Source organism: Brassica rapa, chromosome A05, assembly GCF_000309985.2.
Source record: "Brassica rapa cultivar Chiifu-401-42 chromosome A05, CAAS_Brap_v3.01, whole genome shotgun sequence".
NCBI lineage: Eukaryota > Viridiplantae > Streptophyta > Magnoliopsida > Brassicales > Brassicaceae > Brassica > Brassica rapa.
Genome location: NC_024799.2, coordinates 2,858,387 through 2,881,357, shown reverse-complemented (window position 1 = coordinate 2,881,357; position 22,971 = coordinate 2,858,387). Strand labels below are relative to the sequence as shown.

The following is a 22,971-nucleotide window of genomic DNA, read 5'->3' as shown; positions in this document are numbered from 1 at the left end:
TTGAATATTCCAAGTTGCTGAAAGTAGTATGTCCTGGGTCCATCACAATGATCTTTTCTCATCTTGGTATCAACTTGAGCTAATTGATAGTACTAAAAGTAATAATCAGCTTTCTTTTCAACAAAGAAAATAACAGAATATTTGACGAGTTAGATTGAAATCAACTAAGCAGTTGTTAAAAGTAACCAACTTAAAGTCAGCAAATATTTCGAATTAGACAATACTTTTTGGTGTGTTTCCTTCCACAAATTATATTCAACTCAAATGTAATAAATATTGCTCTTGAGTTTGAGTGGTGGGCATAATAACAAAACACAATTTGGAAAATAATAGTGTTATTCAATGCACTGGATTTTCAGCAACTGGACAAGTACAACTATACAAATTCCCAACTAGTCCTAGTTGTTAGATCAAATACGAATAAGCGAGCAATTTGAACTACTAACTGAATCTAACATTTTATAATATAAGAAGAAAACGTTTACAAATTGCAGTTTTTTGTTCTGTCCTCGATGTAAAGATTGCTCATCTTATAAGCTTCCGGGTTAGGTAACACTTACATTAAAAACATATCCTTCATAAATCATAGATCACATGACGTGGAAAATGTGTATTTCCTTTTCTGAATATTCTGCCGAATTATACCACTCTATATTTACATCCATGACAATCAATTTTGCACACTAGCGGTAATAAGAAAAATAAATAAATTCAAAATTTCCCTCTTTCCTTGTCTGTTCTTCATAAATTACATGACCGTACAAATCAGTGTTTCTTTGTTTAGACCGAGAGTGGGATGGTGTAATGATGATCTAGTGAAGAAATAATGGCATAAAGCAGAGAATGATAAACGATGATGAAGTTTGGGGTTGTACCGACAATCAATCTCAAATTAATGCGTCAGACGAATCTTGAAAGCATCGTTGGATAGAAACGTAACATACATCTTGTGCAGTGTATATTCAGCACAAAGTAAATATATGTGTTCATGTATTTGACAGAACTGCCTCCTCTTTCAACCAAAAAATATCCTCTAGGATTATGGTAAGGATACTTCAATCATTTTGATATTATTTTACAAAAGACGTACGCTGTATTGTAGTACGTATGATGAATGAATGACCCGGTCAAAAATATGTAATAAAAATTTGTTGAAAATAATTCCCTAGTAAGTTATACTACCACTAGAAAAAAATGCATCTATAATTTCCAAATTAATGAAAATTTCAACTAGTGTTCAGATAACAACAATGCAAAGAAAAACTCAACTTCGATGAGGATTTCAATCACCTCACAACGTGATATACAAGATAACAAAAATAATGTAGCTGAAAAGTTATTAAAATGAGAAGTTGTCCAAAAGAGTTGCACCTCATTCTTATGCAGAAGAGGGACATGTCAAAGACGAAGTGTGGAGGAGCAATAACTAAATCCCATACACACCAATTGTTTTGATAGTTAATTTAACAGTTTGCCAACTTGTTTTCTTTATTTTTCAACAGGCTATTAAGATCTTCAAGATTCGGCAAGAAAAACGATTTTGAAGACCAAATGAGAATAATAAAACCCATTCTAATAATATAGAAATAAGAGATAATCTCTCATTTGCGCTTTCAAACATCCAATTTGCTTTTTGTAGAAAAATGCAGATAGATGTAATATATTAATATACTTGTTTTCTTACCTCATTGCTTATGCTATCTAAGACTAGCCTGAGGAAATTTTGAAGACCGTATGCACCACTCTTGATTTATCTAATATAAATTTATATGAGAACTACTAAATTAAGCAAATCGATCGGAGACATCTAGTTTTTTTTTTGAATAATCATGCAAAAGTCAATAAATTCTCTACGCAATGTCACATTAGTCCCTTTGATAAAAACTGGATATGAGAACATAATTACAGAAGAAACCAACCAAATATATCCAAAGTTCAAATATCAAACTTTATACTTTTAAAAAAAAAATTATTAAACTTTACTGTATAGCTTATATGTATCATATTGTCTCATGCTCACTGCCATTTCCCATTAGCCATTCATCTAAGGTCTCCTTTTCCGGGTCCTGTCCAATTCCAAAAGTATCAGCTTAGTTAAGTTCCCTCACTTCCTCTTTTACTTCCAGTTCCTCTTTAATACACTAGAAGCTTTTCCAGGGAAACTTATTCATCATCTTGTTTATCTGACCAGGAGCAGATCTCAAATTTGTATTCTCAAGTGCACAAACTTCAAATTCATCTGACATTAATTGTAGTAACCGAGCCACATACAGTGGAAGGAGAGCCTGTTTGGTGCTGACGTGTCGATCAGCTCTGATTTCGGCTGGATCCAGCCCTACCTTATTGCTTCGGCCTCAAGTCATTATCATTTGTCTTTAGTTTGGGCTATATTTTGGACTCATCAAAAATCAAGTCAACGTTTTTAACAAAAAAAAAACAGGAAGCTATGGGCTTTGGTCCCATAGTATTAATTAGATTATACAAAACATTATAGGTTTAGATAAACATTCTCTTATAGATTTGTCCTAAATAAATTTAATATTCTGCACTTCATGAATATATACAACGTTAACATGCACTTTCATAAACTAGAACGTTAAAACACACTCTCAACTCTTTATGATCATGGTTGTTATTATTTGTGTAAGTTTGCTTATTTCATGCATGCATATATAACTTATTATATGCCTGATATTTAGTTTATATCGAGTTTATGGCTTAACATTTAAAAAATAAAAAAATACTTCTTCTTTTTTTTTTAACAGATGTGTAAAAACCTGAAATGTTGTTTATGATATACTAAGGAGGATACAATAATGTCATATCTAGTCAATATTCCGATAAATATATAAGTGGTAACTTGTGTGAGATTATATTTGTTAGGGTGTTATAATCTTTTTCCACTGATTACTCAAAAATTAACAAAGTCGTGACAACTTTTGTATCTTCTGGTAATGTCGAAGTTATGATTCATCCCCGTCGGAATTCACTTTGTCCTCTAACTTTTCTGCTCACCTAACAACTTGTAATTTCATGCTGCTTTTTTTCTTTTTTCTACTTTTTATTTCAGTTAACTTCTCCAAATTAATTTCATGGTCTAACAGAGACACGAGGTAGTGGATTCAACTTGATTATAGAACACACTGAATCTATATCTCATCTCAAGTTTCAAATATACAAATGTTACATGAAGGAGTATTAGTAGTTATTAATGAAGCAATGTAATATCCGGTCGAAAGACACCATATGGAAAGAAAATAGAATTAGGCTAGCTAAGTTTCGAACATCAATATTCATCATGTGGTTGAACCTCGATTTGACTCTGCCTATATTACGCCAAAAAGGTCTTATGTTAACGATCACTTAATTTCCAGGCTTATCTATAGAAACTAATAGACGTTTAGCTCAACAACCCTTCGGCACATATGAGCATGAAGATTAAAAAAACAACTTTCGTGATACTCTTTAGCACTGATTAATTTGGTATACTATAATGTCAAAGAAAACATTAACAATCGAGAAAATTAATCCTGAGAGGTTCAATTCAAGTCTAACTCAGGAGTAAACCAAGTGTATATATTAGCAAAAAGAAAAAGAAAAACAATTGAATATGACACGAAAACTATTATGTTTTTTCTTTTCTTTTGAGCTCCTAACACACGGGCAAATCAGCCGGAGGCTCCTCAATTGTCTCTAATAGTCCTTTCCCGTTCTCAACCAAGAAAGCCATGGCTAATCCCCAAGATATATGTGCATCTAGATGACAATGCATTATCCAAACCCCTGTTTTCAATCATAAGTACACACAATTAGTTTCATTAATAATGTTGATAAATTACTCAACATATAATTTAAACTATTTTTCTTTTTGTAAATTTAATGTTTGTTTACCAGGGTTATCTGCGACAAATCTGATAACGGCCCAACCATTAACAGGAACACCAACAGTGTTTCTAAGAGGCGGATCTTCAAGATTGAATTTCCTGATATCTTTCTTGGGATTGAAGTTACCAAAACCCTCGGCAACAATGTAGAAATCGTAACCATGTAGATGAATAGGATGGTTCTCGGGAGTTACTATACCAGTATCTTGAAGAACAATCTGAACCCTTGATCCATACTTGAGCTTGTACAGCTTGGTCCCTCTATCAGGTTGATAGAGAGATCGACTTATGTTGCTACCAGTGTAATCAAATTTCACCGGAGGCTTCGCCGGAAAATCTGTTGTAAAGACTCCGGGAATATTATGGTGGTGAGCTTGAAGGAGAGAGTAGTTACTAGGAAGAGCAAACGAAACATTGTTCATTGATGCAGTGAAGCGTGTACCGTTAAGACCTTGACATCTTCTTGACCTAAAATTCTTAGGACAATTGTTGAGACCGAGTCCGATGGTTATAAAGAGATTCTCGTCGAGTTCTGTCGGAACCTCGGCTTTTCTTAGTGATTTGAAGCTTTGGCTGAAACGTGTGACCGTGTTTGTGTCGTTGTAAGCAGGGAGCAGAGGCATGATTGGTTTGATGGAAGTACCCTTCTTGGCTCCGCCGATGCAGCAAGGGGCGGATTTGTATTGAAGGATTGCTGTTGTGGTTGTGTTGCCAAACGGTACGTTTTGTGCGCTTTGGTAAGCTCTTGCGGCCATGTAATAGCGGTTGGGTGGTTGGTCACCGGTTATGAGGACGTCGGTGGTTTGGCCGGGACCGAGAACAATGACGTTGGTGGTGAAGGGTTTTAGGTAAGACGCGTCAGCTCCGACCACCGTGAACTTATGGTTAGCCACCGTGAAAAATAACGGTTGGTTCAGTGCGGAGTTTATTACACGTAGTAGTATGGTCTCACCAACATTTATGGGTACTATTGTCGTATCTGCATGAAAAATATCATAAAAAGTTGATTTATTATTTACTTATTTGGGTCTTTTGGGGTGATGCTTTTGTTTTTTTCTACAAAATATTTATTTGAAAAATGTACACACCAAAATTCAGTTCTGACAGTTGGGAAAATGGGAAAGAATTCAAAAGAAAATAGTGTACGAATTTTTTTGGACTATTTTTTTCCTTTCTTTAATCATCCACATTATTAAAATTAATTTGGTGCAAAAGGTAAAATCAAATTTGAAATAGCTTAACAAAGAAGAGTAAAACCTTGAGAAGAGCACTTATAGAGATCGCCGGGTTGACCATCGATGGTGTAAGCGTCGGAGATATTCGGAGCAGCTCCGGTTCGTATCGATTCTCTCAACACATCAACCGGGTTTGCGTCCCACCATTCACCTTCAATAATCATAATTTACAAAAATTAAAATCATTTTATATGGGGATCAAAATCAAATAAGAATATTTACAAACTGTAGTAAATTGATTATGCATGATTATGAATTAAAATTTACCGAGGAGGAGTGGGACGTTGCGGTGAGGGGTTGGGAATGGGTAAGACGAACCAGCCGGAGGAAGGACGAGGAGTGAACCGTAGACTGTAGCTCTGAGCCACGAACTATGAGCATGCCACCAAAGTGTACCTTCTTGTCCTTGAATTGTAAACCGGTATGTATAGCTGGATCCCGGTCTGATTGGACATTGAGTAACAAATTCCGGTCCGTCAGCCCAACCGGTTCGCATTTGTCTCACACCGTGCCTGTAGCCACGCGTTTAAATATTAGTAAACCAATGATGCATTGATAACGGTACGTGAGTTAGGTTTATTCGTATTTTTTACCAGTGGATTGTTACGTTGTACCGAGCTCGGTTAATGACTTTGACAACAAGAGTGTCACCGTTATTGATTACAAGTTGCGGACCGGGGAACATTCCGTTGACCGTAATGCTGTTGTGTGTTTCACATAGTCTCTTCACTTTCGTTGCTTGTATCTGCATATATTACGTATGTAAGCATACATCTAATTAAAATTTATTAAAACGTTTCAACAATTGAACTTCAAATCCTACAATGAACTCATGGTGGTGTGCTTTATTGGCTTCTGCCATGGGATTGAAGAGGACTGCGAAAGAGATGAAACAGAGGAAGCTCTTGATGATCTTCATTGTTGAGATTCTTACAAAATTCTGTTACAGCGAGAGACTTTAGAGATGAAAGTATGGAAGAACAGAGAATGTGTTGCAATGGGAATCAACATTGAGTTATATAGGGAGACAAAGAGTCAAAGACAATACGTTTTTAAACTTGGTGGATAGTTTCTCTAGCTAGTTTATTGTTTTCTTGGATAGATAAGTTGAATTGTAAAAAAAGTAAATGTTGTTATGCGGTTGGAGAATTAGGTTTTGATATTGAAAACCAGAACTTGGTTCAACACTAGAAAGAGTAGTTGCACCCACTGGGGCCTAGAAGAACAAATAATGACCGAGTTAAACAAAAATATGAAAAAGGTGATTACGTCTCTTGAATTCTTGGTTAACACGCTTTTTTATTGACTTTGGATGTGATATACCATATTGTTTTGGAGACTTATTAAATGGATCAAAATATTTGGAGCAATGGGTTGCCAACAAAATTTAAGTACGCAATGTTGTGAACTCTATCTAAAGATCGAAACTCATTTGGCCAATGTAATTAACTTGCATGCACCAATATATAGTACTATTGTCATTGAATTAATTTGTATATATTCAGCAGAACTGGACAATTTCAATTGGCCTTATCCTTAGCTCCTACCAAGTAAGGGTTTGCATGTGGTCTTTCCAAAACTGGATACCTTATGGATCATTTTGGCTAATTAATATTTACGGCAGTTATTGTTATCATTGGATCTTGATATAAATTGGTTATCCAGTTTGGACTGTTAGGTCTTGGGATTGGGTACATATTATATAGATTATGAACTCTATTTGAAAATCAGTTTCATGTTCACATATAACTTGCATATGTAAACAAATATATATGTATGTTAAATCAAAGAAGGAACATGTGTTCAGACAGATTTAGAAATATCATTACTTTATCGTTATGTGGTCTCCTACATTCATCAGTATAATACCTAAACAAAGACGAATTAAGCGCATGCCCAAGCCAGAACTGTATTTTACTTTTTGTTTATCATTTCAAATTTCTTTTATCAACGAGTTTTGTAAGTACTTAAAAAAATCAATACACTAAAACAACTTCGAGCTGATTAAACCATTCGAAGATTATTTGGGAATATTTACATCTTGATCTAAACAGAGTAAATATTTACATCTTAGATCTAAATTCAAAGATTATTTGGGAAAAAAGTTCATTGACGTTTGGGCAAAAGTTGATAACCATTCGCATTTATATCATGATACACTCAATTATATATAAAAATACAAAGCTTTTATTATGAGTTAAACCGTAACATCATTTCATGGAGACTTGTATAAATATCATTATAAAGCAAAAATTTTAAAACAATTGTTGTCAATTTGAAAACAGACAGACTATCTTGAAGCTTAAGTAGAAATTAATAACGTTTGTTAATGTTAAAAAGGTAAAAATGTTTGGAGGTAAACATGATGATTAGTCTAACTGCCTAATACACCATTTGTTTCAACCTCTATATTATATCGTAACAATAATACATTTTATTTAACAAAATCTAGCTAGCCTCGATACCTATATGCTGTAAAGAGAATCCTTTAATCTCTTTAAACAGTTTTTTCGTATTTCTCTATATTATAAAATGTCATCTGAGAATATAACAGATTTATTAGAACATACTTGAGATCTTGTTAGAAAATGATTGGTTTTCAAAAGCAATTTTTCCTGTTAACATTTATATGTATAACAAAACATAATATCTTTGCTTTCCTAGCAATACTAATATGATATTTGATCAAATGTTGTATAAACCCAAACGCAAATGAAATAGCAATCAAGCTAAAATATTTACATTGCTAAGTATTCCAATCTTGCGGAAAAAATAAAATGGTATCATTTTAGTAGTTTCATCATGTTAGATTGAAATTATTGTTTGATTATTTCGATGATTTTGGCTTATGTAATACACACATGATAGTTTCACGAATTGTTATTTGTCTGGGTTTCGATTAGAAAATCAGTCCTCGTGGTCTGGTGGTAAAGGAATCTCGGCTGAGGTGCCCGCCATCACGAGTTCGAGTCCCGGCCACAGCGGATTTAACATGGTTTTTTTTTTGTCTCCAGGACCTTTCTCGCCAGTTCCAGTTGGACGTGGTGGGATAGTCGGACTAAGTGAGAGATCCAGATATCTTAATTATATTATAAAAAAAATCTAGTTAGAAAAATAAATCTAATTCAACATATTTTCAATAAATTTTCATTTTTGTGAAAAAGAGTTAAATGAGAATTGATCTGAATAGTCACAGCCGTTTAAAATATCTTTGACAATAACAATCTGAAAGGTAAGAAAATGGAAAATGGAAAAGGGGTAAACATATGTTGTTAAGAAAAGAAGAGGTTACATGAGATGAATATTGGAGACATTGATTGGTGAACAAGAGATTAGTAATTATGTTTGGTGGAGGTAGTTATTGTCCTCTTCTTAGGTATCTCTAATCTCTATTTGCTTTATCTCTGAAAATGAAATGTGTATCACATGTAGTTAAACATATTTAAAATTGACCTTGCATCTGCAATTAAGCTCAAAGTCAACTCACACTTTTTGTCAATGCTTATTTTGCAAGATCACTTGGTAGTCGAGGTTTAGTCGTTCCGAAAAGATATTAGTTCCTATCAGATTTGATTTACATAGAAAAAAGAACACCGTGAATTCTCGCCTATTTGACAAAAGGGTACATGCATATTCATAGATCTGAGTATATGGGAGATATCGAAATCCAAATAAAAAAATCGTACCATGTGGAATGAAACTATTTCAGAAGTAAATGTCGGTCAATTAAATGGGTTCAGAATCGTGTACACCAAGTCTGAGCAATATATCTATATTTGTATGGTAGTCATATGTAAATTTCGTAAACAAGGCATTACCAATAGAAGTTTCTTTCCATCTCACCATAGAGCCGAGAGACTTTTGCAGAAGCTTTGTAGTACAAAACATTTAACTCCCATCTAATCTATAAGGATCCATCCTAGTCCACTGACCATACCATAATTGATCCAATAGACATCAATTTAACAAGTCAGGATTTAGAGTTCCACAAGAAGAGTCAAAATAGCGGCAGAAACTGGTGGTGTATCATTTTCCTCTTTGTCTTTTGAAAGGTTAGTTTTTTCAGCATTCCGCCTCGAACCAGGCTAGATGGAAGGTGTCTAAAGGTTAAACATATTTTCATTAAATACTTTCCTATTTCTTTCTTTCTAAATATACCACAAGATCTAAGAGAATGTGTCTATAAGTAGTTTCGAATAGACCACATCTTTTTTTTCTAAAACAGAATATCTATGTTTTGGTAAACCGACGGAAAAAATCCAGAAAGATGGATAGTTTGATAAAGCTCAACCCTATGCAAGGCAAAAAGACATTCAAAAATATGATTTATAGTTTCCTTTGGATAATTGCATCTAGGACAGCTGGTGTCGGTATCCAAATTCTTCTTTCCAGAAATTTTTTTCACTATATTATTTGAGAAGTTAAAAAAAAATCTTTTAACTATCATTCTGACTTCTTTTTGAAAGAAAACCGTATTTGATAAATGATTTTTTTGAAAGAATATTTGATAAATGATGATATCATATATTCATATACTCTGAAAATTCTTGATTATATTATATTAATGGCGTAAGAACTGGTTTCCTTTAAATCATAATTTCATTCATTAGTCAAAAGTAGGTACGATCCTAACTAGGTTCATACTGTTTGGTCTTTTTTTTTTTAACACCGTAATGTTTGGGCTAACCTCTTGTTACAAGTGGGAAAATATTCTTTACAAAGAAAAGAGAAAAAACATATTTTCTGTTTAATGGTAAACACCTTATTATATCTCACAAGTAACAAATAATTAGAATCTTGGAAAAAGATTTGAAAAGACAAAAATGATTCCACGATTAATATATCTCATGTAATGAAAGATTAAAAGCAGGTCACCTATAAGATATCTAAGGAAGAAACAACTCAGTGACTTTGACCCCAAAAAAAAAAAAAAAAAACAGTTCAGATGACCAAAAACTATTCGGATATTCAATTTGTTTGTTGGTAACCGAGTTTTCTAGACTGAACCAAACTAAACGTGAGGCTTATGTATTTCAAGATTTGGCATGAACCAGATTTACTACTAATTTGTTCCGGTCATACATGTCATTACCCAACCTACTTCACAAAACATGTTACCATGATATGACTCCTATCATGACGATCAAGCCCAGAGAAAATATTTGTCGCTGTATCCTGTCAAGATAGAGGAAACTTGTGGACGAATAAAATAGTGGATTTTAGGTTGAGAGAATAACATTACAATGTATACAAACCCAAATCATTGACGTAAAAATATTAAGATTTACTACGGTCAGGTCTCTAGTCATTCATATAGATATTTGAATACTTTCACAGGAGTGTGTTTTGAATTTTGTCTTTGAAATTCGCTCAAAATCAAGTAACATAGTGATGTCGATCGAATGCTAGTGAGTATTAGAGTAAGAGCCTTCAAAATATTTAGATCATGACATTCTACGGTGTATGAGTTTGAGATTTCTAGTTCCATATACTAGTATGAGATTCTGAGTTCCATATACTTATTAACTTATTAACATCTTTGACCTGGAGTTGAAACTATAAAAAGCACTGTACTCCCACATTGTTACCTTCTTCTTTTTTGTCATCACTCCCACATTGTTACTTGTTGCAGACAAAAATAAACATGCCCCGCACGGGTGCACGGATCAAGGATACCCAAAATACTTCGGTTCAGATTGGATTAGATTTCAGTTCTTCAAATACCAAAATTTTGAATAATTCAGATATTTAATCAATTTCGATTCGGATTTGATACTACTTATTCGGATCCCTTTAAGATCGGTTTGGTTCTTCAAATTCGAGTTTTTGTCCAACCATAAATAGTGACATAAAAACAAATAGCATCGTATTTTTTTTAAACATCTGCGATCAAAATCTAGTATTTTTTAAAAATGTAAGTATGTATTTACAGCAAATGGATCATCATAACACCATCTTGGTTTTAAAAGGCGACCGCTCCGCTCGCCATGGCGAGTAGCGACCTGAGGCGACCTCCAAAACGACTCAAGACCCCAATGCTAAGCGAGGTACGAGAGTCGACCGCCTTTCCTCGCTATACCTGTATACACTGAGTCGATCATTGCGTCGCTACGTTGTTGATAATCAAACCGTTAACAAAATTTTGGTTTCAAAATAAGTATAATAGCATATACATGTATTATACTCTAAACATCCTCTAAATATACTCTAAATATACGCTAAATATACTCTAACCGAATACCCTAATCCATCTAAAGCGTAAAAACCCTAAGTGAAATGTACTATATAATAGTAATACGTCCCCCTATTATGAGAGTGTTGATGACTCTGAAACTGAGTTTTAGAGTGTTGATGTTATGTGTTCTGCTTTGAATTGTTTTTCTTTGCTTTGGATTATGTTTTGGTTTTGGTTTTATGCTTTTCATTTGGTGTTTTTACGTTTAAGTTATCAATAAAACTGGTTTTTGTTTTCTATTTACTATGTCTTTTTCAAAAGTTCATATAATTGATGGTATTAGGAATAGGAGGTACCTTTTGAGCGGCTGATACGCGATGCGATCGCCATGAAACGCCATGGCGAGTGGCGAGTGTCGAGCCTCCTTTCGCCAATCCTCGCCACACGACATTTAAAACCAAGAACACCATACCTACTGAACACTGTATTAGAATGCATCAGATTCAGTGCAGACTGGCTACTACCGAAAGTCTCAGCCACACTCTAAGGACGGTGATAAGAGTTGATAAGCGGAGAGTATCGGACAATCTACACACAATCGATCACCTAACAATGAGTACGAGTGAGTACACACACAATGCAGCAAGCAATTTTAGAATCTAAACTCCATCTCTAAAAGCCTCCTAAATGCAAAAGAACACAACACATGTAATGATGAGAACAAGAGTATCAAACTGATCTTACATCAGCTCAAAGTTTCAGAACTGTAACCAAACTTAAGAATACAATATCGAATCTATACTCAAAAACATAACAACTATGAATGAAGAGGAGAATCCACTTCCATCTCTCAAACACGTCCCGCGACAACGGAAGCAGCAGCAGCCGAAGTAGCAGCAGCGGAGTTACCAATAAACGAGATCAGCCCCGCGTTAGCAGGCTCCTGCTCATCCAAGAACAAATCATCCGGAACCCTAAACGCGCCGTGCAAGCAAACAACCGCCACGCCAACGGTCAACGCAGAAGTCAACAAAGATCCAACGCTCGTCATAAACACAACGACAATCGTCGTCACCACGAGCCCGAGCAACGTCTCGCGATCCGAGAAGCCGCGCCCGAAGATAACCAGCGGCTGATCCGAGGATCTGAAGAGGTAGAGGAACATCCACGCGCCGAGGAGCGAGAGGAGGACGAGGAGCGAGAAGGGGTGGGAGAGGAGGGAGAAGGCGAGGACTAAGGAGACGATCGCGGCGTAGTTGACCTTGAAGTAGGCGAGGTTCTTGCGGATCCGGGAGATCGAGTCGGTTAGAGAGTCGGGTCTGGCGAACGAGGTTCGATCTATGAGTTCGAGCCACGGGCGGCGTTGGGAGAGGCTGGCGCGGAGGGAGGAGGAGAGGCGGGAGAGGAATGTGCGGAAGGCGGGGGTGTTGATCGGTGGCTGGGATTGAGTGGCTTGCTGGTTGGTGACGGGGAGAGTCGCCGGAGAAGACATTGGTGTCGGTTACGGCGTGTGTGCGGCGGATCTCGTTGAGAGAGAGAGTGTGGAGAGTGGAGACTGAAGTTGCGCGAAACCGCGTTGGAAGTTAGTTAGATATTTTAAGCATAAGGCCTTAACTTTATGGGCCCTTGATGTTGGATCGGCCCATTATTTTATATTAAAAAAAAAACACATTGGAATTAGGTGAAACACACAAAAATTTAAATTTTTATTGTTATTAAAATATCTGAATAAAATAATTGAACACACAATATTAATAAATATTGTATGGAAATATGAAAATAATTCAAATTTTGATAATAGAACACTGGAGTTTATTTGCAGAGTTTTAAGAAGCTGTGAAAAAACTATTTACAATTATGATTTAACTTAAAAAAGGGAATCTACAGCCAAAAAATTGTAAAAGTAAATAATTAGCTAGGAAAATTAGTTTTTGTACAGCTTTTATATAGTGTTTTAAACATTTTTGGAAATAATTTCAAAAAAAAAAAAGTCTAAAAACTTAAAGTCTTAGTTCTTGAGCAAGAAAATATAGAACCACAGCCTCACTCAACCAATCATGACAATACTTTTGAACAACTTATATTCTAAAGCAAAGTATATTTTTAAGCTAATCAGGACCATAGTTTCAAACAACTTATATTCTGAAGCAGAGTTTTTTTTTCAAACAGTATGTGTTTCGTTTTTTTCTTGTTATGTGATAAACTGATAATTGAACAAACGATTGATGGGCTAAACTATTATTATTATAAGGTAGTACCTTTAATTGAATTAATTGAAAATTCAAAGGACGTTATGACTAGCTAAAACAAGTTCTCAGGATTTCTTATGTAACTCTTATTTGAAACCTAACTAGATAAAGATGAATAAAACATTATTGAGTATATAACTGGACTATCGAATAAAAATATTCTTCGGCCAAATCAAAGAATATTTACTGGAAATTCGGGTTGATTTCCACAAGGCACAAAGTAGAATCTTGACTTTTATCAGCTCAACAGATACTTATAATCCTTTTTCCTGGTCTAGCTACGATCTAATTAGCATCAAAGTCTTCTTTCTTTTACGTTATCCAATGACTTCCAGGACTCTTAATCATTATCAAAATTTAAGTATGTAATGAAAGAGGCAATTCGTGTAGCTCTAACGCTCTATATATGTTATATTATAGGTAAAATATTAGGTTCTTTGCCTTTTGAAAAAGAAGAGAGAATCTTTGTATTCTTTTTCTTTCTTCTTTCCTTCCACTCATTACTCATTAGATTGTCCTGTCTATATAAACATGATAAATCTAGTCTACTAATTATCTATACCACACATTTAACAAGATCTTCAAGATAATTGCTCCAATGGCTTCTTGTGACACACGTGATGCATTTGCTTGGCTTCAAAACCTTCCCCCTTTTTCTCAATGGAAAAGAAACACAATGTCCATGTGTATTTGCTCACCAAATTCATCACATCCATCTTTGAATTTCTCTCTAACTCGCAGTTCTCAATCTCCAAACACATTCACCTTCTCCATAATAGCCAAATTCAAGATTCCTATATCTCTCTTCATCTCAAAACCTCTAAGAATGATTGGCTCTAATCAAACTAATCTCCTAAGTGAAAATATCATCTCTACTCTATTAATGAGTTTTGTCGACATAGTTCTCAACTATAACGTCAAGAGAACTACATGTTCAATCCAATTACAAAACCTTGGCTCAACTTCAAACCTCAAAGACGTTTTCAACCTGGCATTCTTCACTTTCGTGTTCCTCATCTGCATCTACGAGGCACCCTCAAGCCTACGAACAACTTGTCTCAAAACGGTGAAAGATCAGCTGGTTACTTGTAGGTCAAGGCAGGGCTCTAAGTTGCTCATGGTGCAACTAGGCTCTAACCTTGAAGAACAATGGATGAGATCGCTCAACCTCGCCATGACCAATTGGATCATCGAGATCAGAGCGTATCAGCATCTCAAGTCACCTTCTCCTTTGTTTTCGTATGCTTTCTCAACTCAGGGTTTGTGGAAAGTTCATATGTATTGTCCTGTGATAGCAATGGAAATGGAGAGCGTAAATAGTGCTTTAACCGACGAGAGATTATTCTTCTCGCTCAACTATCATCAACTTGAAGGTGTAATCCAATTCAACCACAGGATTTACGTTCGTGAGATGTGGTTTAATATTGCTGTGAATATTGACAACGTCAGGTACCGTACTTAAACTCATATGATGAACTGTGGAACCTGGTACATATATTAACTAATGGTTAAACAGAAAACTATTTATGTAAACTGTGAATTGTGAATCAAGTTAATACTAATTAACACATCCGATGGGTGATCACTAAAAGAACAATGAACGAATAAGAAATAGTATAAACAGAAATGAAAAAAAAATTATTATTTATTGTTCTTTTCCAATTTTAACAAAGAATATTTTTGTTCAACAATATTTAAAATTAAAGAAATGACAAAGAGCCATGTAATAAATGTTCCTTATAAATGATAATATTTTTTTTAAGAATGATACTATTCTCATTTATTAGATTGGTCACCATTTTGAATTTTGCTTGTTCTTTTTAAATATTTTTAATAAAAAGTGAGTTATGGATAAAACAATTGCAGTTAGAAACATAATTTTTCAAATAAAATTTTGGTATATTATATATTAATTGGTTATACATAATTAAATTATTAATATCTTTATAATTAGGTGTGACATAATTCGGCTTGTGAACGAGACACTTCTATCAGAACGTGGGATGGGATTAGAGGAAAAACATTTTCCATCAAAAATATCATTGCAACTAACACCAACGGTTCAATCAAACATCCTAATGGCATCCGTAGAAAAATCCTCAGAAAACCCATTGAGACAATTTGAAGTAGAGAAAGGCATAGAAGCAACAATAGATCCACCAAACACTTTCTTCGGACTCAAAGTCTCAGCTAACGAGACCAAAACAAAAAGCATGAAACCATGGAAATTCGAACAGTGGGTTCATGGTTGTACCGCCTACCTCACTTGGTTTTTACATGACTTTGATGATGGAAGAGAAGTTTCATCCTCTAAACCATCAAAGGTTTCGATGATGAACCCTCGTGCTTGGTTCAAGAACCGGTACACAAATGCGTTTAGGCCGTTTACAAAGCAAGGAGGAGTCGTGTTTGCAGGAGATAGTTATGGACAAAGCGTTTTGTGGAAGGTTGATAAAAGAGCTATTGGGAAAGTGATGGAGTTTGAGGTTAAAGGTTGCGTTTGTTTGACTTATTGGCCTAACAAGCATCATACTTTCTATAGTGATACAAGAAGATTGGAATTTAAAGAGATGCTTTACCTCAATCTTCCTTAGATTACTTTTTCTTTTAAATCAAAATAAACGTTAATGTAACTTAGATTTACTACTACTATATGTTGTGTTTTAATTTGGTTGTCTAGAGTGGTGAACGCAGGAAAAATCTTGGCTATATATAATGAAGTTTGAAGTTTATGATATGGATGCTTGTAATTGAATGATCGACGATATTTTGTGTATCCAATGTTATAAACATGTATGTAAACATTATGGACTTGTGACATAGATAAAATACACCAATTAAAGATTTTGGAAACATATTCTAATCGTGTATATATAAAAAATATAGTGATTTGGATGTGTACAAAAGAAATATAAAGTCGCAAACAAAGATCTTTTGATATATAAGAATAAACAAAATGGCAATATTACATAGCTTTTTCCCGTTGGCATTGTTGATATTTTTGTCCACATTATTTGTGGTCCATGTAGTGTATGTACTACACCAACTATTTTTTTCTTCTTTTATATACCCTTATTATATGATCCAGTTAGGGTCAAGTTGGAGTGATTCGAGTAAACTCATCTAAATATCAGTATTAAATTTTAAATTTCGTTAAAGTTGGAATCGGTTTGTAGACGTTGTATATAAAGGCTTTGTCTCACAACTTTGAAAAAAATACAGAATCTTTTCACAACTTCTAAAAGACATAATAAATTGTAACAAGACTAATACAATAACTAGAAGCCACACTCACCTTAAATTGCGCTGTTTCAATGTTCATTATCGAGCGATGCACTTACGCTTCAGGTTGATATTATTGAAAATGTCAACACAAAGCGTAAGCTATTTCCGAGGCTGAGAGACATAGAGATGTCAAAGATTGTTCTTGTTTCTGTGGTTTGGACATGACTTATGTCATCACATTATGCTATAATAATAGTGTTTGTTAAGTTATATAAAAGAAAAAAATCAATAGTGTTTGTTGAGCTCCCTCGTGGCTTCACTTTAATAATTGTACAAAGACTAAAAATACGTTACTTTTTGATTTTTCCTTAGCCATAGATATTAAGTGAGAGTACAGTTTCTTCAAAAAGAGTTTTGGTCTTCCTCCTCCTCCTCCTCTTCGTCTTCCCTCTGCACAGAGGATTATCTTTCAGGGAAAGATCGAAACTTTATTAGATTTCCTGAAAGATGGGTAACGCTCTTGGATACCTCTACGGAAAATGCTGCAAACCCACCACGGACGACGACTCTCTCGGTCCTCACGGCGTCTCCGCGGCCACTGTCGGTGTTTCAGCTCTCGCTCACGATCTCTTCAACTTCGAGATCACTTCCCAAGTATTCAACTTTCTCACTTATGCAACTAGAGTTTGCTTAAACTGATCTGATTATGGCTTTCTAGGTTCCTGAAGGACTTGAGAGGTATGTTGTGTCATCAAGAAAAGCTCAAGCAAACTGGTAAAGACCACAACAATAACTTTACATGTTTCTCTTAGTGAATAAAGATGTGAACTTTGGCTCTGTATTTTTTTGCTGTGAAGGTATAGAAAAATACTTGAGGCATGGAAGCAAGCAAAACCTCCACCACAGACAGCAGAGGATGCTTCTAGGCTTGTTACTGAGATCTTGAAAAGGCATCAGAAAGCAGATGTTGAGGTATGAATGTGTAGTTCAGTTATTGAAGTTGGAAGAGATTTAAAGTGAATTTGTTGTTTTATTGTGACAGGGACTGTTGTCTTTCTATGGACTCCCTTTGCCTCACACTCTTGTTGAGCTCTCTACTGAAGCTCCTCCTGATTCTTTGCCTGAAGGAGTTCTCTTTGAGTTTCAAACTCTTCCGGTTGATCCAAAAGCTGTGGCGGATGGAGACACCATCACAGTTTATGTCAGTAGTTCAGACCCGGTTGTGTCATCTTCTGTGCCAAGGGAAGTGAATGTTGCAGCGGTTAAAAGAGCAAAGGCACGTGAGAGGAAGGATTACACCAAAGCAGATGCGCTTCACCAGAAGATCATTGATTCTGGTTATAGAGTGCTGAACATTCAGAATGAAGAAGTGCTTGCTCGCAAGTTCAGAATCAGACTAAGGTTAAAATCACTTTTCTACTAGACATGCCATTAGTTTCTTTATTATAATGGAAAAAAAATATTTGGTGATGGAAAGGAAATAGGGGAATAGATGCACCAGAGAGTCAGATGCCGTTTGGGAAAGAGGCACAAGAAGAGCTTCTTAAGATTGTTCAATGGAAAAGCTTGAAGGTGTTGGTTTATGGAGAAGATCGGTATGGGAGGTGTGTGGGAGATTTATACTGCAATGGAGTTTTTGTTCAGGTAATTATTAAGTACTAATCATTTCTTTACACTTCCATTTTGATAAAACAATGGTTTCTTGTGTTGTTGTAGGAGGCAATGCTAAAGAAAGGTCTTGCTTGGCACTATGTAGCTTATGACAAGCGCATGGTTCTTGCAAAGGTAAAAGATTAGTAAAGCTTTTGTTGTTATATATACACTACCGTTGATAAGGTCTCTGTTGATGGTTTGTTTGATGTGAGAATCAGTGGGAGAAAGAAGCAAGGCAGAAGCGTATTGGCTTGTGGGCTTCTTCGAATCCGGAAAAGCCATGGGACTGGAGAAAGAACAACAGGCGTGAGTAAACAGCTGGCCTCTGTAGAAATCAGAGAGTTGAAAGACTGTTTGAGATTTATGATTACTGATTGAACTAATCTTATTCCATTGTGAGATGTGTAACAAATGGTTAAGATATGTATTGATGGTGTGCTTACATTGATCCTACGTTTTGATGAAACTATCAACAGACCCAAGTAGAGCTATTAAGACATGTAACCAAAACGTTGGTGTAATTTATGAGGTGTTACAACACTCTCGATGCTTTCTTTAATATTCTTAAGGACAAGAACCAGCTTGAGACAGTGCTTGAAACTAATGGCTAAACACTCTTGTGAACCAAATCATATCACAACCTTTGCCTTAAGCCTGATGCAAATTCATAACTTTAATGATCTCATTATTAGAGCTAATGCATGTCTATTCGATAAGATTAATTACAGACAGTATCCATATTACTTCAAAGAAGGGAAATTTCATATATTTACTGTTTTAAAAAGTGGAATCTGAAAGAAAAAAAAGTGACTTCAACCAACATTCATCATCATCCACTGCTAGTTTTGTGTCGTCCCCATTAGTCCACGGCTAGGTCTCAGTAGTTGCTTGAACAAAGCAATCTTAGGGACATTCCAATGCTCCACATGTCTTGCAAAAACCCATACATATCATTATATGAGAAAGATATAAAAAATTTTTTAATATGATGAGCTCATAAGAACTAATCATTTTACCTGCAAACTTTTCCGGATTCTCTATCGAAGTAATACTCAGTGTAACCAGTTGCTGTAAAGTGTAAAACATATCCATAAGAAGACATAAAAGTTTTGTCCTTTTTTAGTTTGCCATCATTTTGATCATTGAAGACTAATAACCGTTAAAGTCTCAAACTTTATCCCATTTTGTGTTACCTGAGAGAATGGGTTTCCATGGAAACGACATGACACAGCTAAACTTCCAATGCCCAACTCCTTTCTCCTGCAAAAAACCCATCTCGATAAAACCGTAAAAATCAAACCTTTTTTTCTCTCCGGCGTCGGAAAAATCTTCACAGTACCTCGAAGTTCTCCCATTTCATTAGCTTCATGTTCGATTTCTCAATCAATGATCCGAAGTTAGTACAGTTCCTTTTGAAACGAGCAAGACCCTTGAAGGAGCCAGCTGGATCAGCGAACTCACACTTCTCCTCGTACACCGCCGGCGTCAAGTCCCCTGAGGTCAAAGAATACATCATTACAGTACAAAACAGAACTCAAGATCATGTCTTTATTCACTGACCTGTGACGAAGTACGACCGCTTGAAGTCGTGTTTAATCGAGTCCACGACCGCTACACGAACGGCTCGTCCTGAACAATCAACAGGAATCTCATAGTCTTGCTCAGTCGTAGTAGGAGGAGGAGGAGACGCCGGAGATCTGAAAGCGGAGGCGGCGATTCCGAGTAGCTCTGAGCCGTACCAAGCGATTTTGAGCAGAACATTCTCCGGTTCAGCTCTTCCTTTACTTGTTGTTGTCTGTGGCTCGTTGGTTGGAGGACTCTGTCCTCTGCAACTCACTCCAGTTGAGAAAAACTGGCGGCGGTTGCGGCGGAAGGTTGAACGGAGAGCATCTCCAGAGTAGATGGGGGCGATGGAATGAAAGGAAAGAGAAGAAGATACCATTGTTTGTTTGTTTGGCTTCAAGTGTGAGATTGATTATGAGACACGACGAGTTTATTTACTTTAATAAGTATCTTTGTGTGTGTTGGCTAATGGTGACCACACAAAGTAACAACAGAACACAACACAACAAGATCACATATCTGATTCGTCTTAAAACAATGAATCAAATCTAAGATAAAAAAGAAGAATCTCTACATAGTACAGAGTACAGACCAAAACAAAAGTTGAATGTGATGTGTCTTCTTTTCTACACCTTTCTTGGCAGGTGTGGTTGTGATCATCAGCTGATGATCATGTCGATGGCACCGGGTAAAACCTGAAACTTTCTAGGTAGGAATCCAAGATGTTCTCCATCTGACTGAACATAGATACTTCCACTCTCTGAAACCTCCTCAATTTCTATACTTTGTACACTACAATAAAAAAACAAAGGTGCTTAGGACATTTACAGAACAAGATGTTGACAAGAGAAGAAAAGATCTGACCTTCTTGAGCTCACATTGTTAACGGAGAGATGCGTCCCGTTGTATAGCGTATGAAGTTTCAGTATGAAATCATACCACTTGAAGTCTTGAAGAACCACAACCTGCAGAGAGAAGAAGTGTATGAATGTCAAAAAGCTAACAACACTAGGATTAAAATAGATCTAATGACCTCAAGATTTCCATTTCCGGGGACAGCGTTGGGAGTGATCTTCATTCCACCACCAAAGTACTTAGCGTTTCCAACGCAGAGAGCGGTGACTTGAGGATATATCTCCCATTCCCCTCCATTGACCTTTATATAATACAACAACAAAGCTTACTTGCTCACTCTGGTGAAGAAGAGATTTTGACTGTTTTTTTTACCTTGATCCTCATGTCTCGGTTGTGATGTCCCATAAAAGCTTGGAGGGCACCGATAACGTAGCACAAGCTTCCGAATTTCTTGTACTTTGATGCGTAGAAACCTGCCTTTGCGCTCCTGCAAAGTGATGAACAAGTAAACAATATTTACAACCTTCTCCATAACGATCAATCAGATAATCAAACGGGAATATCCTTACAAGTGAACATCAGCAACGTTAATGAAGTAATGCAAATCACTTCCTTTATGGTCGATAACACCAACATCAACACTTGATCTTACACCTGAAAAATTGCAGACGTAGTTACACATGAATTGCTAAGTCCTAACTTCTCGAATGTGTTCATTGACATACCTCTAGCAATGCGCTCCACCGCTTCACAAGGATCATTGTCCCTAACAAAACGCAGAATATACTCAAAAAGATTGGCTCAACATAAGTTTCGAAAACAAATTATATCAAAACTGAAGTTGCAATAACTAACCAACCAAATGTCCTAGCGAAGTCCGAGCCAGTACCTAAGGGAATCAGCTGCAAAAACATAAGAAGAAGAGGAAAATGGGATCAGACTGTAAGTTGAAACTCCACAGGAGATGTACACAAAAGCAAGTAAAAAACGTTAGGCCACGCTACTCACACCAAGTGCAGCTGAATGACTAGCTTCGCCGTTGAGATTACTGACAGGTTTTCCCTCCCAAAAGAAACCATTAACAACCTGTTAAAAATCAAAACTGATAGAATGAGTCTACCTAAAACTAGCAACCAAATATTTCAAGTTCCTACCTCATGCAGGGTTCCATCACCTCCTACCGCAATCACAGCATCTGCACCATCCCTAATAGCCTGAACGAAGCAAACAGACGATCAAGAGAATACAGAACCCATCAAAAGTGATGTATAAGTATAACTTATACCTCTCTTGTAATGTCAATGGCATGAGAAGGACCCGATGTTAAATATTCTTTTATCTGTGGAGGAGTAAGCAAACAATAATACCCACACACACACACACACGCCACTAACGCATAGCACACAGTTAAGTAAACACTCACATTACAGTCTTTACCAAGACGAGTTCGAAGGTAAGGAAGCAACTTCTTCCACTCCTTAGCTGTTCTACCATTAGCTCCTAAAATTCAAATCCAGCCAACCTCGAGATTGATTCTCACATATATAAAATCATATTTTTAATATCAAAGTCTCAGTCTTTCTTCTTCCACTGAGTAAAAAGGGCAAAATCACCTTGAGGGTTTACGACGAAAACGAGATCACGGAGGCGGAAGGAGGAGACGGAACCATCACCACCGTGAAGGGTGATGCGACCAGAGGAGAGACTGGAGGAGATAGGGTGATGTAGCCTATGGAACGAAGGTTGTTTCGCCGTGTAAGGGCGAACTGAAATGCAGCAATTGGATCGTAGCATTGTGTGGCCGTAGTTTCCGCTCCGGGAGACATCATCGCCGTTATCATCAGTTCGTCGTGAGATACGACACTTACAGAGACCCTCTGTTTCACAGAGAGACTTTCGTAACGCTTTTTGGGCCGATCTCTCTCTTTTTAAAAATCCTTATTGGGCTTAATATTTATGGCCCGTAAAACATTTTAGTAAAAGACTACTAGACTAGTCCTAGATTTCCTTGTCGGAATGTGGGTCAGTGAAGTGCGGGGTCCACGCTTTTTGTGGGGTCCCCAACAGCTGTCATATGGACTTTTCGGCCCATATATAATTTCATTTGTAGCCGTTTAGATTTTGCCTTTCGA

General features: G+C 36.2%; 6 protein-coding genes across 9 annotated transcripts; 2 read left to right on the top strand and 4 right to left on the bottom strand.

Moving 5' to 3' along the window:
- Window positions 1-2,395: 2,395 nt before the first annotated feature.
- On the bottom strand, window positions 2,396-11,865 carry LOC103866955 (laccase-5). Of its 2 annotated transcripts, none has more exons than XM_009144972.3 (7): window positions 11,651-11,865; window positions 5,943-11,198; window positions 5,713-5,864; window positions 5,387-5,631; window positions 5,142-5,270; window positions 3,892-4,863; window positions 2,396-3,783 (listed from the first exon to the last, which is right to left on the bottom strand). In XM_009144972.3, exons 2-7 carry the CDS (start codon window positions 6,036-6,038, stop codon window positions 3,653-3,655), a joined length of 1,725 nt encoding a protein of 574 aa, XP_009143220.1. In that variant the 5' UTR covers window positions 6,039-11,198; window positions 11,651-11,865; the 3' UTR covers window positions 2,396-3,652. The 2 variants fall into 2 exon arrangements, with proteins under 2 accessions (XP_009143220.1, XP_033146815.1); XM_033290924.1 differs by having other exon boundaries at window positions 5,943-11,207; window positions 11,651-11,846.
- Window positions 11,866-11,982: 117 nt separating this feature from the next.
- On the bottom strand, window positions 11,983-12,878 carry LOC103866953 (PRA1 family protein B2). The gene has a single exon (XM_009144971.3). It carries the CDS (start codon window positions 12,784-12,786, stop codon window positions 12,145-12,147), a length of 642 nt encoding a protein of 213 aa, XP_009143219.1. The 5' UTR covers window positions 12,787-12,878; the 3' UTR covers window positions 11,983-12,144.
- A 1,263-nt stretch (window positions 12,879-14,141) lies between these two features.
- LOC103866952 lies at window positions 14,142-16,345 on the top strand. The gene is made up of 2 exons (XM_009144970.3): window positions 14,142-14,992; window positions 15,498-16,345. Exons 1-2 carry the CDS (start codon window positions 14,142-14,144, stop codon window positions 16,135-16,137), a joined length of 1,491 nt encoding a protein of 496 aa, XP_009143218.1. The 3' UTR covers window positions 16,138-16,345.
- A 740-nt stretch (window positions 16,346-17,085) lies between these two features.
- LOC103866951 (staphylococcal-like nuclease CAN2) lies at window positions 17,086-18,974 on the top strand. 2 transcript variants are annotated; one of them, XR_004457931.1, is made up of 7 exons: window positions 17,086-17,422; window positions 17,487-17,542; window positions 17,626-17,740; window positions 17,811-18,169; window positions 18,246-18,412; window positions 18,485-18,553; window positions 18,640-18,660. XR_004457931.1 is itself a non-coding variant. In XM_009144968.3 (7 exons), the coding sequence occupies exons 1-7, from the start codon at window positions 17,276-17,278 to the stop codon at window positions 18,733-18,735; spliced, it is 1,002 nt and encodes a 333-aa protein (XP_009143216.1). In that variant the 5' UTR covers window positions 17,111-17,275; the 3' UTR covers window positions 18,736-18,974. The 2 variants fall into 2 exon arrangements, 1 of the variants encoding a protein (XP_009143216.1); XM_009144968.3 differs by having other exon boundaries at window positions 17,111-17,422; window positions 18,253-18,412; window positions 18,640-18,974.
- A 111-nt stretch (window positions 18,975-19,085) lies between these two features.
- On the bottom strand, window positions 19,086-20,426 carry LOC103866949. Its single transcript, XM_009144966.3, has 5 exons — window positions 19,982-20,426; window positions 19,761-19,915; window positions 19,615-19,681; window positions 19,438-19,489; window positions 19,086-19,351 (listed from the first exon to the last, which is right to left on the bottom strand). Exons 1-5 carry the CDS (start codon window positions 20,361-20,363, stop codon window positions 19,261-19,263), a joined length of 747 nt encoding a protein of 248 aa, XP_009143214.1. The 5' UTR covers window positions 20,364-20,426; the 3' UTR covers window positions 19,086-19,260.
- On the bottom strand, window positions 20,393-22,869 carry LOC103866950 (sphingoid long-chain bases kinase 2, mitochondrial). 2 transcript variants are annotated; one of them, XM_009144967.3, is made up of 12 exons: window positions 22,453-22,869; window positions 22,263-22,339; window positions 22,125-22,178; window positions 21,994-22,053; window positions 21,848-21,925; window positions 21,695-21,741; window positions 21,565-21,605; window positions 21,409-21,493; window positions 21,212-21,326; window positions 21,018-21,140; window positions 20,849-20,949; window positions 20,393-20,776 (listed from the first exon to the last, which is right to left on the bottom strand). In XM_009144967.3, exons 1-12 carry the CDS (start codon window positions 22,631-22,633, stop codon window positions 20,644-20,646), a joined length of 1,095 nt encoding a protein of 364 aa, XP_009143215.1. In that variant the 5' UTR covers window positions 22,634-22,869; the 3' UTR covers window positions 20,393-20,643. The 2 variants fall into 2 exon arrangements, with proteins under 2 accessions (XP_009143215.1, XP_033146820.1); XM_033290929.1 differs by having other exon boundaries at window positions 20,470-20,776; window positions 22,125-22,339.
- Between the last annotated feature and the right edge of the window lie 102 nt (window positions 22,870-22,971).